General features: G+C 37.4%; 1 protein-coding gene across 2 annotated transcripts in view; it reads left to right on the top strand.

Annotated features, from left to right (window-relative positions):
• The window catches only part of MSH3 (mutS homolog 3), a 114241-nt gene that overhangs the window by 53926 nt on the left and 41444 nt on the right, over positions 1–18871 (top strand). For both annotated transcript variants that reach the window (XM_080574043.1, XM_080574042.1), the window contains exons 13-15: positions 5131–5263; positions 14161–14348; positions 17836–18004. In XM_080574043.1, coding sequence (XP_080430169.1) covers positions 5131–5263; positions 14161–14348; positions 17836–18004 — 490 coding nt within the window. The remainder of the gene's footprint in view (positions 1–5130; positions 5264–14160; positions 14349–17835; positions 18005–18871) is intronic.

Here is an 18871-nt window from a genome sequence, read left to right as displayed (position 1 = left end):
GGTACCGTTGAAAGCTGCCTCTAACTGTTTATAAGTGTAGTAATCAGGCATTCATTCATGTAGGCTAAAGTAGCAAACGGTTTTCTTTTTTGGCACAAATAGCTGAGATATATTGTGTGTGAACATAAACAAAAGTGTTTGATTACCATTTGCATATTTTTTACATTCTTTTAACAGATGTGAAGACAAAGTTTATAGTGCTTGTGTATTGCTGTTAAGTATTTGAGATCTACTCAGGAATATTGTCTTCTTGTGGCAGTGTGTTTATTTAGGGGAATGTTGGACCACTTTGAAGGGGAAGGAGACATTGAGTTTGAGAGTAAATTACTGTTTCTCCTGTATATTGGAAAAACAAGTGAACAGATCCAGAAGGATGTTAATTTTTTAGGTTTCATGTAAATTTCACTGTAGTAATTATTATTATACTTATTTGTATTTTTAATCGCTGCTAATGTATAAAATTACAGTGGTCACAGTAGTTTAACAGTTGAAGATTTAGCCTATGAAGTCACATGAATTTCAAAGAAAACTGTTGAAGCAAAAAGCCAGATAGACTGTTTCTTGTTTCATTTTGTTCTGTTTAAAAGACATACACAGATTTCTCATTGCTAAGTGGTAATACTGCCATGGCTTTTTTTCGATACTTGTAATTTCTTGTTGTGTGAGACTCGTATAAAGTCTTCATTTGCAGACTATGTTCTGTAGGAACGTCAAGAAAAAGGCAAAGAGAGATAAAATATAAAACAGCAGAAGTCTATACAGCCTTCGTGTTGTCCTGTGCTTGAAAGTAGCCAGCATCAGGGGCCAGGAGGAGAGGAGAAGAACTGGGTGGCTGGGTAATGTTACCTCCCCAGAGCTTCCCGGCAGTGTGCAGTGTGGGACCTTCCTCTGGCACCCATGGCATCCACGTGTATCTTGGATTTTCCCAGTGTTTAGGGAATGCATTTTCTGTGTTCAAAGCCCTGTAGCTAGGGAGGAGGCTGCTAGGGCTATGATCTAGGCACAGTTCATTGAAAACTACATTTGATGTTGCATGCCCTGCGTTTTTATTTTCCAGGTGTTGAATTCCTGTCACCAGTAGTCTTGCATATTGTTGTGGTCTTTGAACAAATTTAATAAAATTAATTTCAATTTTATGCATTCACTGTAGGTGAGCTATAACCTTGCCATGATGAATGAACCCATATTAACAGCATTTTTAAGTTAAATGTTTTCTGATAAATTCTTAGTTGTAATTATTTACCTTGTATAAAAAAAATAAAACCTTATATGACTGATTTTTTTTTTTTAGGGCTCTTATGTAGTGGTTACATAATCAGTTTCAGTATGCTTTAAATGTACTGATCAATTATCACATCTAAAAATGTTAGGTTTGCTTTACTCTATGGGAGATATCTAAGCAGATCTGTTAGGGTTGCTGGTTTCAATTGTTAAGATGTTTAGGTGTTGGTTCGGTGCACTGCATTTGTATCTGCAGCCTTCTGTTATGCCAAGATAATTTTTAGTGCAGGATTCAAATATTTTTCTATTTGCAAATTTTCTTTCTTGTTCACGTATATGGCAGCAGAATAAAAGAGGACAGTATCACATGGTTTAATTTAAGCAGTTCTTCTAAATAACTAGAATCAAAAATTCTGTAGTTCAATTTTGTATGCATACATTGCAAAGTGATTTTAGTTTAGTATTGTATTAATGTTGCTATTCTTAGATGGAGAGCACGGCAGAAGTCAGTATTGCTTTTAGTCAGCTGACTTATGTTGCATTATTTTGCAGAAGATTGCATGGAAAATTGGATATTATTCAGATTGCTGACATGGTTTATAGAGATGGGAAAGAATATGATAATAGTGGACCTAAAAAGAGAATGGAGTTGTGGCCAATTTATAAAATATGAGACACTTTCTTAGCATAAGTTATTGAGTTTCTTTCAATGTTAGATTCTGATTTTCTAGTGGTAGATTTTTTTTTTCCAAATCACAAACAGTAGAAATCCTAAACTGTAAATCAGATATGCTGAATAATTGTGAGTGAAGTATCAATTTCTTTTGAGGTAGTTTAATAACTTATCAGCATAGTATATTGGTGATCTAAAAAGTGTTTATTAGTTTAAATTATAAATATTTTTAATGTGTCAAAGCATACTTTTGAAATTCATCATCTGGCTATTTTTATCATTTCCTTGTCCTTCCATCCTCATATACATGCAGTTTTGCATAATTTTTCACAGAACGTTCTGGCTTTCAAAATAGGAATCCCTGTATGTTTCATTTACAGGTGGAAAAAATGGGTCATTTGATACTGGATGCCATTCTCCTGACCCTTTCTGATTTGTAGGATTAAGGCAGAAAAACTGTATGGACGCTTAGTTTTAGATTACTGGAGCTACAGTAACATAGCCATATGTGTGGATGATTAAAGGGCAGATTAAGCTTTGAAGGGAGGAGTTTTTTGAATATCTGCATCTATTTTACATATTACTACATGTTTTCAAATGGACAAATAGATATAACCATGCTGTTTGAATTAAGTTGGCAGTGTTCTGGAATATAATTCTGATGCTTACATAGTCTTTTTATAATAAAAATACAGATGATTTTCTTCTTTAGGATGCATGTGTTTATAATTTAGCAGTCCAGCACTCCCATGCACAGAGAATTACAAGGTCTCAAGTATAGAGAGTTTTAATCATTCTCCGTGAAGGTGTAATCATGGCTGATGGTTCTGACCTTTTAGAGTTTCAGTGTAAGCTTTAGCTACCTTCAAAGCTGTGCACGCAGAGTGCTTTATTACTTTGACACTGATACTAACACATCCCAATTTCGTTTGCATTATCCAGCTGTCGTTTCAGAGAGCTTCGCTAATTAATGCACAAAGCTTAAATCCGCTGCCTTGAATACGTTTTGTGGAGGCCAGAAGCCTGCTCTTAGGTTATTTGGTTGCATAATTTTTAGTAACGCTGCTGGCCTGCAGTAGGTATGTGACCATGGCTCTCAGGGATGAGATTTAAAACTCAGGTATGCAGTATGCTGAAAACAGCCCCTTTTTCAAGCAGTTTCTGGCGGTTTCACTGATGGTAGCTGCATGCTGCTGCTGCTGCTGTCTGCAGGTTGCCTGGCTGCCATTGCAAATCCTGGCGTTGTGTGGCAGAGCCGCTCTGGGAGCGAATATATGTCGTTTGTGGTGGATGGGGGAATGGTGTTACTGTTTTTAGTATAAACCAGTATGTCACTGGAAAATCCTGGCACTTAGGTGCTACTACGTTTATGTGTATCTGAGCGCACATCCAGTCGTGTCGTTTTCCCTTTTTCACGTGCAATAAAATTTCAAGGCCTCTTAGATATAGCGGCCTTCAGGGCCAGAGGCCTCTGGATGCTCGTCTGTTGTGATGTCTGCAACCTGCAGGGCTGCCTGATTTTGTTGGATTCCTCACAGGTGGTGTTTGCTAGTGGCTGTAGTGGCAAAAGCTGTGAACATTATGCATCACAAGCAAGACAGGCAGTCTTCCCCAGGCTTTTACATTTTGATTACATGCTTACTTATAGTTTCCCTATGCCGGCTAACCTCTAATCATCTGTGAGAAGACATGTGGCTGGGCTGTATCTGCCCCGCATGCACTCGGCTAGTACATGAGATGGCTGTATCAAATGAGTGCTTTCTTCTTAACCTACAAGGATGGATGGACACAGGTGGCAGCAGCAGGATGGTAAATGTGGTGATTTATGAACTTTCTTGCTTTAGGAGGAAAGTGTTGTGATAACGTGTAGTTGTCATTCTGGATGAAAATACCTGTTTTTTTAAAATAAATGCATAAGCGTCTTGATAATTTTTCAGGCTTCCTGGAATGTCGTATTTTAGATTCAGAGGTTCTTGTCAGAAACTTCCCGTTTGCCTACCAGTGCCTTCCAGCTTGCTGGTGCACACATAGCGTGCGCAGTAGCACACGGGTGAGGGACTCTGGGAAAACAGAAAACATACCATTTGGAACAATTTTTTTTTTTTTTGTCATGAAAGCTCAGCAAATTTTAGCACAGCTTTCACCTAGTTAACTTTATTTTGTAGTGCACACAGTTGCCACAGAGATAAAGCCTGAACGTGTAAAAAGCTACATTCAGAGGAATCGTGCTATTCATCCTTGACACATATCTTTCGCTGCTGTCGTACAGCAAGATAGCTACTTCTTGCTTTAGCGAAATTTCCTTTGGGCTGCATGCACTGATGGTGCTTTTGTTGACTAGTTCCCAAAGATAGACTCCTAATCTGCATGTTTTGATCACATCCATGTACCACTGATCTCAGTCTTGTCCTAGAAAAAGCATTGAGGCAATTTGGTTCCAAAAAAAAAGAGGTAAAAAATGAGTTTATCTTAGCTCGGCAGTCTATGGCCAGCTCATGGATTTATTGGAAATAGCTGTTAACTGTGTCATTAGCAGCAGTGTGGATTGAGGTGAACCCTGACAGTATGTTGTCCATTTTAAAGTTCTTTGCTGACAGTGGCAGTAAGAACATGATTATAAGAAAGGCACAAATAGCTATGTAATTATTGTTCAAATAAGATGTTTACCCATTGTTTGACTTCAATCTTGACATATGGAGATTAATGCTACAATCTTTGAAAAAAAACAAAACAAGCTGAAATCGCAGTGAGATTCATGTAGTTATCAATTGTTGCTCTGGATCAAAAGTAGAGGGCCAAAATAGTTAAATCAAATATATATGTATTTAGTATACCCTGTTGAAATAAGCTATGCTACATATACTTTAAAAGCAAAGTCCTACTTCCCTTCCCCAGCTCTCACACAGGTACTTGTCAGCAAATTTAGGGTATTCACGATTGAGTGTTGCTCATTTTATGTACCTTTAAATGAATATGTAGGTGTGGGCATGGTGTATATTGGGCTGTTTTGAGCACAGCGAGGGGTGAATGATGTAACACATTCAGGAGGTTGTTTGCATCTTGAATGGAAGCCCAAGATTTTCTGCATTTCTAAATTCTTCTACTTATCATGAGAATGTGACCTTAGCCAAAATTCAAAAAAAGAAAGAAAAACAGCAAAAAGTTGACTAGCCATATACCTTTCCCTCAGAGAAACAAAAGTTTTATTCATTGATCTTATGATTGTTGTCTTACAGTGAAATAAATGCCCGGCTTGATGCTGTGTCTGAAATTCTCCTGTCAGAATCCAGCGTGTTTGGCCAGATTCAGAATCTTCTTTGTAAGCTGCCAGATATAGAGAGAGGCCTCTGCAGTGTTTTCCACAAGAAGGTATACCCATAATTATCATAATTTACTGTTTTTTAAATGGTGTGTTTCTGTCTTAATATACTTCCATAGTTTTTGCATGTGTATTTAAAAATATTCCTTGTTAGCAAGACTGAAGCTGACATAATAAAGGGATACAAGTTTATAATGATGATTTTTGCCTTATGGTAGACTCTTCTGTTATTTTGTACGTTACCAGTGGTACATTGTTTGAAGAAGAAATGTCTTAATAGGGTTAGAGAACAGATACACTGTATTGCTAATGCTATCAGGAAAAACGTCTATCGTGTTAATGCATTAGTCACTGGATTTATTGAGATGAGATGATGCTGTAGGTCCTTCTGCCATTGATTTTTTTCCCTCTAAAACAATGCATTACAGTCTGTATGCTTATCTAAAATCACACTTGCAAGTGAAACCACTTGACTGTAGTTAGCTGTTTTCAGATGAATGTTAATTTGTTTATAAATCCTGTAATTTGGATCTCACTTGCACATTTTAATAAGAATTACCTGTAATGAGACACAGGCAGTTCTTAGCTGAAGCAGATTAATGTGCTAATAGCACCTGTGCAGTACTTCATGTTCTTTTATTTCACTGTTATATTGAGAGGTTTTGACAGTTTGTTTTAGATAAAGGAATAGGTGGGTAGAAGGAGAGCAAAGTTGTAATTTCTGTGGATGGTACAGCACAAAGGCTTCATCTCTCTGAAAATCTGAAATTCAGTTCTTTTCAAGGCCCTAAGGTGTCACTGTGTTAGGCACGTGGACAGACTTGTGTCTTTCAATGAATGGATAGCGGTCTAGCCATAATGCAGCATATGGAAAGAGGGATAGTGCACTAACTTTGTCATCCCCTAAAATGTGCAGTGTCCACATGATACAATTGTGTTTTTTTTTTTTTTTTCAAAATAACTCTCCAGGAGTTAGTTCACTTTTTAATGGTTCAACTCATTTCAGGTTGAGTGATGTCTAGTAAGGTTTGTAGGAATACATCTGTATTTCACAACATTCTGGCATTCCTCCACTGCTATCTTGTTCTTTCTTTTGTGTGTGTGTGTGTATGCTGGTCTGTATCTGTTTCGCCAGTTGTCATCCTTCCCTGTTGTAGGGCTGATTACCCTTCTCAGCTTTAAAGTCAGTGTTTAGGTGGAACCAGTCAGAGTTCCTCGATTTTCATGTGACATAAACTGCCGGCTGTCTTATCAACAGCCACAGTGGGCTGTTTCATGAATCAGATGTTGGAAGGAAGTTGCAGGAGCAGAGAAGTGCTCCAGCAGAATTCTTAGGAAGGGTAAGTAGGGGGGAAGGAAGAATGGGTATTCTTGTTCCGAGCATGTGATTTGCCATTTGTCTTTGAATTAGCTTTCCCTGGTAAAAATCTAGTTTGTTACCCAATGCAAAACATGATGGAGAGTGCCCTAAGCACTGAATAATTCCTGGAGATCTGTAGGACTTTGAAATGACAGTGTCCCTGAAAGACAGGGTCTGTTTTGAATAAAGAATCAAGAACAGACTCTTGAAAACAGATTCTGAAGTCCAGACAGACTGAATATGAGCCTGAAACAAGGTCTCTGCAAAGTACATGTATATTCAGGAACACTAAGTACCTGGTTTTCTTGATTTTTTTTTTGTTCAGAATATTGAGTGAGTGCTGCAATTTCAGTTCCCACTAGGAGTGTTTCCAATTCTGTTAACTCCAGATGTCCAGCTCCCACATGCTCAACATGAGGCCCCTCTGCATTTTCATTCCTATTAAGGGATACAAAACTCTCAGCAGAGCACACTGATGTCTTAACTAAAGGAATTCCAGCTCTGCCAGAAAAACTGCTGGAGAAAAAAAAAAGGCAAATCTGACAAGTCTTTCATCTTTCAGGCTCTTTGGGCTTCGGTGATGTTAGTTTTTAAGAAGGTATGTTTCACAAAGGGACGCCTCTGAAGTGTACAGGGGGGGCTGACTTGTCTCAGTTGTTCTAAACATCTTTCATTTAGATCAGCCACTGCAGAACTTCTGTTGTGCGGTGTACTTTGCACCAGTAACCTCTGGAGGAGACAGAAAAAACAATAAGGCAAAACAGTGCTGTGTTATGGAACCAACTTTGCAAGGCAAAACATCCCTATAGGAGCTCTTCTGGTAAATAAGTATTGTGTCATCATTGTATATTTTCCTGGTATGACTGTTAATTTTTTGAATAGGTCCATTGATGATTCTTATCTGGCAGCGTAATTCAGATTTGCAATTACTAATCTGACCTTCCACAAACTCCCATTATCCCAAACCACCAGAAAACATTGCTGGTCTAACTCCAGGTATGAGCAGCCCAGACCTAAAACAACGTTCTTGTACAAAAGGGGAGGAGAAGGGGAAATTAGGTATTGCCTTGGAGGTGGTATTACCAGCTCCAAGTTTGCCCCAGCCTAGAAAGGATTTGTGGGGACGATAATTATGGGAATGAGACAAGAGCAATGTTACAGTTGCTATGGAGAGTGGAATTAATACAAGAACTAGTAGTTCTTATTTCCTGCAGCTCCAGCACCTGACATCTTCCCAGACAGAAATACTATTAACCACAAAATGGCTTTACCCGTCTCTGGCAAGAAAAGGACAGCTGGAGATGAACTCTGTGAAAGACCTCTTGGTAGCATTCAGTAATTGACTTCAAAAGGCAAATGAGAAACGGAATTGTCAAGAGCTTTGTCTGAGTTGCGCCCAGAGCTGATGCAGAGTTAGATCTTTCTGGAAGACATATTGGCTTAATGTTCCTGTTTCCCTTGACAAGTTCAGCTTACCCTGTAGCTCCTGGAGAAAGCCACTATGTAATTTCAACAAAATAAATAAAAATAAAAGTAAAAAATTAGATCACATGCATTTCTTTATGTTACCTGCATCTCAGGACAGTGGGAGGTAGGAATGGCAGGATCTTGCAGTTTGTTTTCCTCTCAGTTAAAGTGATGGCTTCTTACCTTTGCTTTGGATTGTACAGAATGGCGAGGAAGTTGTCAGAGCTCTATGCTGGACTAAGTTTAAAAACCAGTACAGAACAAAAATGCCATCAGTACTTTAAGAAACATGTCTCACAGGGCCGTTCCAACGTTGCCTGCTGGTTTCATGCAGTGGGTCTGTGTTTCAGAAGATAAATATTTATACAGACTTGATCTGTAAGTGTTTATCTTATTTGTACCCTTGGCTCTATAAACACTACTTTTTGACTGAAGCTCAGTCACTGAAGTGGCCAGCAGTCATGATAACAAATGGACACAGAATTTATAGAACACATTAAAGTGAAGCAGTTTCATTGAAGTCTTGCATGAGAAGTGAAGTCAATCAAACCTTGCCAGGGTGTGTAATAAAATGTCATTTCAGTAAGTTCTGCTTCTAACCTCAGCCATAGGCTGTCCTTGTTTTTGAGTTCCTTACAAGTTGCTGCAGTTAAGAAAAACAAACAAAAACACACAAACAAAACTGTTTAATTCTGAATCAGTGTTTGAACTTTGCTGCCCATTTATCAGGCTGCTAACCTGTGCAAAATAAAGTAGGCAGTTGTTACAAGAGGGCTGTTTGCTGCTTGGCTGCCTCCAGCCTCCTTGTGAGACTTGCCTTTCAGCTTTCCAGTGAATAGTTAGCTTCTTCAATGTCATGCTCAGGCTCCTCAGAGGACAAGGGTGCTGCTCAGCTCAGTGCTAAGTTTATAAAATCTTTCACATAAGCTCATCTACCAGAATGATGTTGAAAATGTGCCCCTCCCTGGAAGCCACGTTTGATGTTTCATTAAAGAATGGGTGATTTTCAGAAGATCCTAGTATCCTGATGATTTAGAGAAAACTGTTCTATATCTTGGGATTTTTTTTTCTCTTAATAAATCACCACCTGTTATATATGTCCATTAAATTAGTTTTTGTATGTGTAAAATTTTGAGAATAAATTCACCTATAGCATGTTATTGACTTTAGCTTACACGTGTCTTAATTTCTTCTTACATTTTCTTCTACCATAGCAGTGTGCACCTCATAACTTAAAATGAGATGCAGTTTTCTAAAGAAATTGCATCACTGATATTTTTAGATTTGCAGCACTAAGTGATGACTTGAGCAAATTGTTCCATGTTAAGCCGATTAATATAAACAGTCTCCTAAAAGGGGGACATAGTAACCTTAGTACGCCAAAAATAGTACACTCACTCTACTAAAAACTTAAAGGTAGTTATTACAGCTTGAAATGAGTGAAAAATGGTTGCTGTGTTTTTCAGTTCCTGTTTATTTAATTGGAAATACTTTTAACTTGGAGTGGCCAATGGCTGTCAGCTGTAGGTCTTTGTGGCTCCCTTTCAGATCTGTTGGAAACAATTTTACCAAAGCAAGTAAGGCTAAATTGCATTTAGTGTTGTTGTTGAAAGGGTGTGAGGACCTAACATACTGCTGTGTATCTTCTATGCGTTCTCTTTGGTGGCCTCCACACCGTTTTCAGTACAATTTGAGAAACTGCTGGTTGAAACTATTGTTTGACATCACTGTCAACTCTGAGGTTATTTTACTAGTGCCAGAGAAGCTGTAGCTATCGTGGAGGGCATTTCAAAATTAGACTTCAAAAATATCACTGAATAGGCATGTGAGAATCTTTAGGGAATGCAAGACTATTAATCCCGCTTTATGTAAAACATTTTGCTACGTTTTAAAAGCTTCTAATTTATAACACAGTTGCATATTTCTTTTGTAAGGTTACTTAGGTTTTAAATTGAACTACTCCCTCTTTAATGGAGCTCAGCTTTTCAGAGTTATTTTTATGCGTCTGTTCCAAGTTACCTACTTGCTTTGTTCTGCGTTGGAACCATTAAATTTTAGATGCGAAGTCCTGCAGTGTTACTGAAATCAAGCTGGGGAAACAATAATACTCTGAATAAGCGCAAAAGGGTTATGTTCACCTTCTTTCTTGGGAATGTTGTGTTCAGCAAAGTGTTTTTTTGCAGTAAAGCATGCTGAATTTCCCATGTTCCAAAGATACGGCAGACTGTAGCTTGTACTAAAATAAAACACATTTTAACCCATTAGACAACAATTAAGTTGTGTAGTTTAGCGGAGTTCCTGCAAGTAACTTCAGCATGTTTATTAAGCACCCTTTGAGAAATCTCATGATAGCTGTCAGGGTTGTTTATGGTGCTTTTTGTAGAAGACCCTTGTTTTATCTTTATATGTGTATATATATATATATAGTGGTGGTTGGGTTCTTGTTTTATTTTTTATTGTTTTTGTTTGTTTTGTTTTGTTTTCTTCTCTCCCTGCTTCCTCTGTAGGTGAGAGTACCTTGAAATCCAGCTTTCTCTTCTTGTTGAAACCTCACCTTCGCCAGCCTCATGACTCTCACTGGAACACCTCAGACAGGTGTCCTTGTACATTCTTTAAATCTTTTCCTTTTCTTACTATCTTAGAGATAGTGTGCTAGTTAAGTTGCTAAGTCCCAGTTTGATTACTTTTTAAATTTTTTTTTTTTTTTAAGGAACAATATTGAGAAAACAAACAAACCCACCCAGTTTATCTATTTCCTACTGCCCATATTTGGCCATTCTTTTTTTTTTTTTCTTTTTTTTTCTGGACATTGTTCTCCTATGAATCACCTAGTGGTGTCTGTCAAGAATCTACTATAAATTTAGTGTGACAGGGCAGCAGCCTTTGTATCCTTGAAGAGTACACTTTGTAGTCAAGGAGAGTCTTATAGAATTTTATCCTTTATATATATGAAGGTTGATGATGATGATGCAGTCAGTCGTACTGTATTTTACTTTGACTTTGAGTCCAAGCCTGGGTTTATCGTTTGTTTAGTCTTTGAGACCTTTCCTTTGTGCTTTCACTTCAAATGCCATGGACAGATTTACTGTTTTATTATTTTGTTTTATTTTGTTGTCATAGTTTTTATAAGATAGATTCAGCAAGTTCCAGATTATCAGAAAGATGTTGATAAATTGCAACAAGCACAGGGGAAAAAGTAAGTTTTCATGAAGCTGAATAATGGTTTGTTTATGAAGGAAGATTAAAAGATTATAGTTTGGTTAAATTGATGATTAAAGGAGAACAGAAGGTTTAGAGATATTTGAAAGGTGTTAACAGCAAAGAGAGAGTGGAGTTGTGTAATAACTGGTTGTGGAGTGTAATATGAAAGAGTAAAACTAGAGATATTTGGATTAATTTAATGGAAGAGAAACTTAGGCTATCAGATAAAAACTTTACATGATGAGATTTTGTGGATTAGTTTATGAAAGGAGTGGCACCACATGGCTTCTTGAAATGTTGATGTCCCAAGAGTAGACAAAAAAAAAAATCTTGCAGAAAAATTGAGCAGTTGCAGGGAAATCACTTAGTAGGTCTCTTCTACCTCACACTCTCATGGATATGAAACAAATATGAACTTAAGTTTTCCAAAAAGATTCAGAATATATCCTCTCTGGCCTTATGAAGTGTCATGGTTAAATTGCGTATTGCAGTTGTCAAGTGTCTGCCAACCTTGCCTGTTTGATGTGATGAGGTAGCTCTGTAGCTGAACATCCCGACTTCAGTTCAGCCAGAGAGTATCTAAGAGTATCTAACAGATACTGACTGGCGTTACGATAACTTCAGTCGCATTGCTTACTCCTGTGATGGAGTACTTCTTAAATGTCCAGAAATGATTTTTTGCTGATTTTTATTTAATAATCTCTATGATAGCACAAACATCTCTGAACACTGCCATTAACCTAGGAATTACTTTCTTTCTAACTTTATTTTGGTCAGAGACTTAAATTTTCAGCATCCACTGCAGATTGCCAAGGCTGCGGATCTAAGGCTCTTTATTTTGTGTTCATACCACATGGGGGTCACTCTTCCATCTCTGGTTGCAGGTATGATACTTATTTCATGAGGAGAGAGTTAAGGTTGTTTTATAATTACGTTTTATGATTTTTCAGAAGGTTGTGTTTAGACATTCTTCATGTTTTAAATGGCTAATAAACATTATAGAGCAAGCTTATTTTGGGGGTTTGCGTCTGTGGGGACAGAGAGAGACTGTTCCTTTCCAGACAAGCATTTTTGTTAATGCTTGCTTCCATGTGTCGGTTACAGAAGTAGTTCTGGACAAATAACTACAGTGTAATAGATGAGAGAATTACTTTAGTTCTCGTATAAGGATGTGGAAAGGAACAAGAAACAAAAATTTATCTCTGGGGAGGACTTTAAGGAGAAGAAATGACAAAATAAAAAAGTAGATACTTTATGAAATAGTTCATTGAAGCCTACTTGTTCTTTGATAAGTGGTGTGCTAATCACCAAAAAATACCAACCAGGAATGAAACTCTAGACTACTGCCCGGTGAGAAGAGAAAGAATGTCTGTAAAGAAGAAAGCAACGTTTGTGGTGTACCAAGAATATTATAATAAAAGCACTTTTGCATTCAGCATATCCTGTGCCCTCCCTTGCCTCCTCAGGGCGGGTGAGGAAGGTAAAGTGTTTTCTTTTAGTGTTGTCAGCTGACCAGTTGGAAAAGTTCAGACCGAATCAGAAATGTTTCTACACTTCAGTAAAAGGAAAGAAAATATAAGCATAGTTGTTTATGGACATTTTTTTTTCAAATCTTCTGAAATGGAAATGCCCTGGAGTCCCCGTGAAGTAACCAGGATGTGAAGGGGTTTTGTGTCTCAGAGGCCTGTGTTTCCATCTGACAGGCAAATATGGTGTAGCACAAATGCAAACTTACTTTGGTAAAAAAAAAACAAAACATTTCAAAGAGAATCAGCGTTACCTGATCTATTGGTGGGGCATTTAGGTGACTGAGTGTTGTCTTGAATGGGAGAACTGAGAAGGGGGAATGTAGCAGGAGGTGAATTGTTTTGGCAGAGTTGTTAACTGCAAGCAAAATCCTGTCCCTGACAGCTGAAGCTGAGCCAAAAGTAACAAACGGTGCTGACACAGAGGAGCATTAAGAATCTAACAGCACAATATTTGAGCTGCGTCAGAAGTAATATTAGTAGTTTTAAGAGAGAAAGAGAGAGAAGAGTTCAAGTTGTTTCTCTGTGACAAGTCACTGATTTCGGTGAGAAGTTGCGTTAAAGAATCTGATGCTTGTTTTTTGTGCTCTGTGGGTATCATGGAGCAAGCTCTGAAAGCACTGTGTGTTATTGGCTGCACTCTGAGAGATTTCCTTTTGATGATACCCTGGCCAACTGCCTGAAGGAAATGATAGAAAAATCTCTTTCATACCTCTGTAGTGAGGAGAGGATGAAAGAAGACTGGGTTAGTGTTTTCTCCTTATTCTCAATTCCTTACCCAAAAATGTGCAAGTGGGGCCCCATCCCATGGAGTCACTAGGATCTCTGTGATAGGTCCAACTCGTCACATAGACCTGGCAACAACCAGACAGACGCTGAATCTGGCACTAGCTACAAGCACTTTAAACAGTGGTTTCTGGTGTCCTTTTTCTTTTCTTGTCTGTGCTGCTGTGCCAAAATTCTCCCTGTGCCTAGCCTTGCCTTTCCAAACCCTCTCTTGCCAAAACTACAGCTTAGGGATTCAGATGTAGAGGCACAGGCCTGTATGGACATACTGTGGTATTCATGAAATCACTCAGCATGCTTATTTACTGTCCACGCATTATCAGTCTATTTTTCTGCTCTTTGTGTACCACGTACGTGTTATACATCTCCATCCAGCAATCACAGTAATGGAGATTAGCTCTTGACTGATTCCTGAAGACAATGGTTAAAACAATTAGCATGTTTTATTAACTTTGTGAATGTGGTAAGATTATGCAATTGCATTACTGCGCATATGCCTTAACTGTATTTTGTGTGATTTTTTAAAAAAGCCAGAAAACAGTAGGATTTAATGCAAGTAATACATAATAATACATAGTAATGATACAGATGTTGCTTCCCTTTGCAGTGTTCAACCCAAGAGTTCTTCTTGATAGTCAGCACCTTGTCTCGTCTGGACTTGGAAATTCAAGCTCTTGTTCCAGTCATAAATTCTCATGTGAAAACGCCTCTATTACAAAATGCACTGTTGGAAATCCCAGAACTTCTCTCCCCAGTAAAACATTATTTAAAGGTTCTTAATGAAGAAGCAGCCAAGTAAGTAGAGAAAACAAGTGAATCTTCTGTGCCTCATAGGATTTCTGAATGTATTCAGTTATGTGAAGTATGCATCTTTTTTTAATACACCTCAGTTTTATATTTTAGCTTTTACATTTATGCATGCACAGGTTGCTTATAGTTAAAGCAGAGGTTCTGAACTAGGCGAGCAAGTATTTTGCCCCGTGGGTGTCTGCCTCCGGCTGAATAATTTTTGGAAAACTTTTCAGCTGTTTTGGGGAATGAATTTAGAGCAAAATATGTTTTGCTCATGTTAATTTGTTTAACAACTTATTTATTTATTTATTTATTTATTTAATAGAGAAGCTATTTCTTTTGAAGAGAGACTTGACATTTAACAGAGTGGCTGTTCTGCTGCCAGGAATATGCCTTTTACTAGCTTTGAGCCCCCCCCCCCTCTGTTTTTTAAATCTCTTTACATACTCACCAATAACAGAAAATATGGAGTTTAATAACTCTGAAGACTCCACGTAGCCTGTGGGATTTGTATCCCCCATAGCATTTATGGGGTCACTGCCCTGTTCATGCACTCTCTCTGGAGAATGACTAAATGAGCTACTGCCTCAGGCTCCAGGTGTGTTCAGGCTTTTCCCTGTAATTGCCTTTCTGTAGTCTTGGAAAGGAGAGCTGAAAGTATGGAGGCTGTCTGCCCTTTTGTCTTAATTCTGTCCTTCCTTGGTCCAAGAAAAAGCAATGATAGACAAAGAAATTGAGATGAATATACAATAAAAGGGAGAGTGTCTGTAAATAATTTGTTGTGTACTTTTTCTGAGGAACTGCTGCCTCAATTGTTCTAATGCCTTAGACCCTGGTTTTAACCACAGGAGGAAGAAGGCAAGAGGCTTAAGGCTTTAGGCTTATGTGGAATATGGAAGCAAAAACATGGCTTCAGTAAGTCAGGGATGTGTAAAAACCTGTCTGGGACAGGTTTTAGGAAGAATATCTTGGAGCCAGTAAATCTTAGTGCTTTTCAGAACAAAACAGCATAAAGTCATATGAAAAGCATTCTCTCATGGTGCTAGACACAAAGGCAATCTGGCTTGCACAGCCAACCTTCCTGAGCATTTGACTTTGCAGGTTTCTTGTCTCCTTTCAGTATAGTTTTTGTTTACGCAATGTGTTTGTTCAAAGGATGTTCTGAACCCATCATGAATACTGCCCAGCTTTATGTTCAGATCGTCCTAGACTTCTCTGCTATAAGAAATTTTCATTCAACTTTGTATGAACATTTTCTTGTGTGAATTACTATGAGATTTAATTGATATACCTAGTGATTCTTTGATGAAATATGCAGTATATAGTTTTAATGTTTAGTTATATTGAGGCAGCATAGTCTTGATGTTCTTTTTCCCCAACAGACTAAAAATAAACATCCATTTTATTTATAAAATCTTTTTTATTTTTCTCCAGCTGAGATTTGAAAAAAGCAGAATCGAAGCCCAGCACTTTTGTAATTTGCTTCTGAAATAGAGATAGATGCAAAGAGTATAAATTTAGAAGTTGAGAAGGGTTGAAATATTTGCCATGTCCATTGGACAGGTGGGATTATAAGATTTCTACTGATGCATGGTATCCAATTATAGTTGTGACAGATTATGACAAAACAGACTTTATCTTAATTATACCGGATTTACTGTAGGTAGGTTTAAAATATGTGTTTTTTTTTCTGTCAGTGTGTTGACGATGGCTAGAATAGTATAAAAGAATAAGATACACTAGTGTAAAAGGAAGATATTACTGGTCTGCGGAATGCATATATATTATTTGCATGTATTCAAGATAAAGACTAAAATAACTTGCTCTTTGGCCTAAATGTATCTCAAACTAGTGTGACAATATTATTTGTGCTCAAAAACCATTCTTTCACAATAATCATGGTGACTATTGATATAATTATATGTGCACACAGACTTACACGTGCATCCTGTGTTAATTCTATTATGTGGTATGGGTGCAGTCCTGTAGTGCTTTTCAAAATTATGTCCCTGTTTCAAGGGCTTTTTGATGGAGCTTTGTGATACACACACATGTATATGTTATAAAGTTGACAGTTTAAATATATATATATTTAATGTATTTATACATATATATATATTTAAACTGTCAACTTTAAATTTTTGGTAGGCATTACAGTGACAGTCTTCATCAGCTGCTGGCTACTAGCGATCTTTTTTCCTCACATTCCCATGGAAACAGGTCTAATTAGCACAAAATTGTTTCTAAAAATCAGTATTGTATTTCAAAATGGCGTCTTTACTGTCACTTATATAGTAACTATGTTCTTGTAATGCAAAATCAAAACACAGGTTTTATGTTACCTGTCTGGTCACTGGGTCCAGTTGCAGATTCATTCTCAGGGAAAAGGGTATCAGAGTAGGCAGAACACAAGACTTCTTTTTATCACTTCCAGATTTTATTATTTTGTTTGCTAATTACTTACTCTCCAGATATTAGATTTCAGGAAACTTAAGCAATTAACTGTTAGAGTTTTAGATTTGCACTAAAATACGAATACATATTCCAATTAACTCGGCACTGATTTAACTACTTTTTGTTGCTTGCCTGCTACTTTTTTTTTATTATTTTTTTTATTTTTGATGACAACCTTATTTTTAATAGCTTGTTCAGCTTCCCAATTTTAAACACTTGAATGGCATTTTCTGTTTCAGGTTTCAATCTTGAGCTAAGATAGTGCAGCCAAAACAATTCTGTCATTTTTGACAATGACACTATAAAAGAGCATTGTTTTGCGTGTATTTAAAATACTCTGGTTAATCTTTTCATGAGAACAAAAGGAGGCTCCTCTGAGAAGCTCCTGATGACATTCTGCTTTGAGGAAGGCCTTGTGGGAGGAATTTTTCCTTGCAAGCTTCATGGATATCTGCCCATATTTGGCCAAAATCTAAATCCATGAAAAATCTCCATTCACGTGTTGTACATAAATTATCCAGAGCTTCCCATTCAATATTGATAAAGGTTTTGTCTGCACGCAGGATGCTGCAGGGTGGGGCAGCAATTGTATTCCAGAATTGTAGATGGAGGCAGAAAGGAACAATCTTCATTGTGCTTTCTTTTCTTGCCATTCTGGACCAAGGAAGAATAAGCAGAAAGCTGCAGACTTCACATTAAGAAGAGACCAAAAAAAAAGACTCAGTAGCATTTGGTATAGAAGAATGAGTGTAACCCACATGAGTATAAAGGAATTTTGAATACATTTTTTGGTGGGGTTCTTGGTGTAGCCTTTGATGGCTTGTGTGCAAAGTGCCTTTCTGTTTATGCAGTGTGTATGACAGCTTTTGGTAAATGTTTTGTACCATGACCAAATAACAGAAAAGTTGTATTTACAAGGAAATAAATCTAGTGTTAAAACAAATGAGAATTATGAATAAAAATACAGATGTAGCTAGTAAATAGGGAATATATCTTTGGGTTTACTGTTATTTTATCTTATATTTCTTACGGATAGGACTGGGGATAAAACCCAACTGTTCAAGGACCTTACAGACTTCCCCCTCATCAATAAGAAAAAGGAAGAGATTCTGGAGGTGCTGTCTAAAATCCAATTACATCTTCTGGAAATTCGTAAACAAATTAGGAATCCTTCTGCAGAGTATGTTACAGTTTCTGGTCAAGAGGTAATATGGTATCTATTATGTATGACTGTATCCTTGTGTTTGTGTAGAAAGTAGTTTGAAACTGGGGCTTAACTAGAACTCTTCATTTAGTATGATGCTTGATGAGGTCATTTGATTATATTCTCTTGTACAGCTTTGAAGAACAGTTTTCTGACAGTCGCTTTGTTAACTCAATTTAGTTTAGTGATTTAAAGGATAAAAATACATTAGTGCAGTTGGATTTGCTTCAGTAATGCTTTTCTGTATATGTAAAAACACTTGCATACTTCTGAGGTTAACTATGTGACTATTAAGTGCTGAAATATTCTCAGAGAACCAGGAAATACAGTGTTAATTTGGAGAATGGTAGAATAATTTTGTAAGTACTGATTAAGACTCTAATTTGAAACATATGAGCGAAGAGGAACAGTATTAAAGAATGACGAATGTTACTTTACTGATTTTAATTCTTAGAAAAAGTGCTTGTGGTCTGAACTGTTGTGTGTGTGCTAGATGCTCTGCAGGTATGGACAGGCCATGCTTCAGTGAGATGAGAAGATGAGTCCAAAGAAAGAGAGAGAACAGGTTCCCACAGATTTGTGGGGGAATTGAAAGGAGCAGTGAGGTAGCACCATTCAGCATTATCATTTGGGAATTAACATGAGCAAGTCCAAGGAAAAATCCATGGAAAATTGGGAAAATAATACTGAGAAGCAGTGAGGAAATAGTTTGCCAGTTGAGGGTAAAAGATATTAATTAGTGAGGAACAAGCAGCATTTGATAAAGACATCAGGTGAATATAGCTTTTGATGGTGACATTGAGAAGAAAAAACACGTGGCTAGCGAGTTGGGTAGGCTGTCTTCATGGATGCTGGAGTCCAAGAGAAA

Source organism: Anser brachyrhynchus (genome assembly GCF_964034855.1).
Source record: "Anser brachyrhynchus genome assembly, chromosome: Z".
NCBI classification, from domain to species: domain Eukaryota; kingdom Metazoa; phylum Chordata; class Aves; order Anseriformes; family Anatidae; genus Anser; species Anser brachyrhynchus.
Note: the sequence above shows the minus strand (reverse complement) of the source record. Positions and strands in the feature narration are given on the sequence as shown.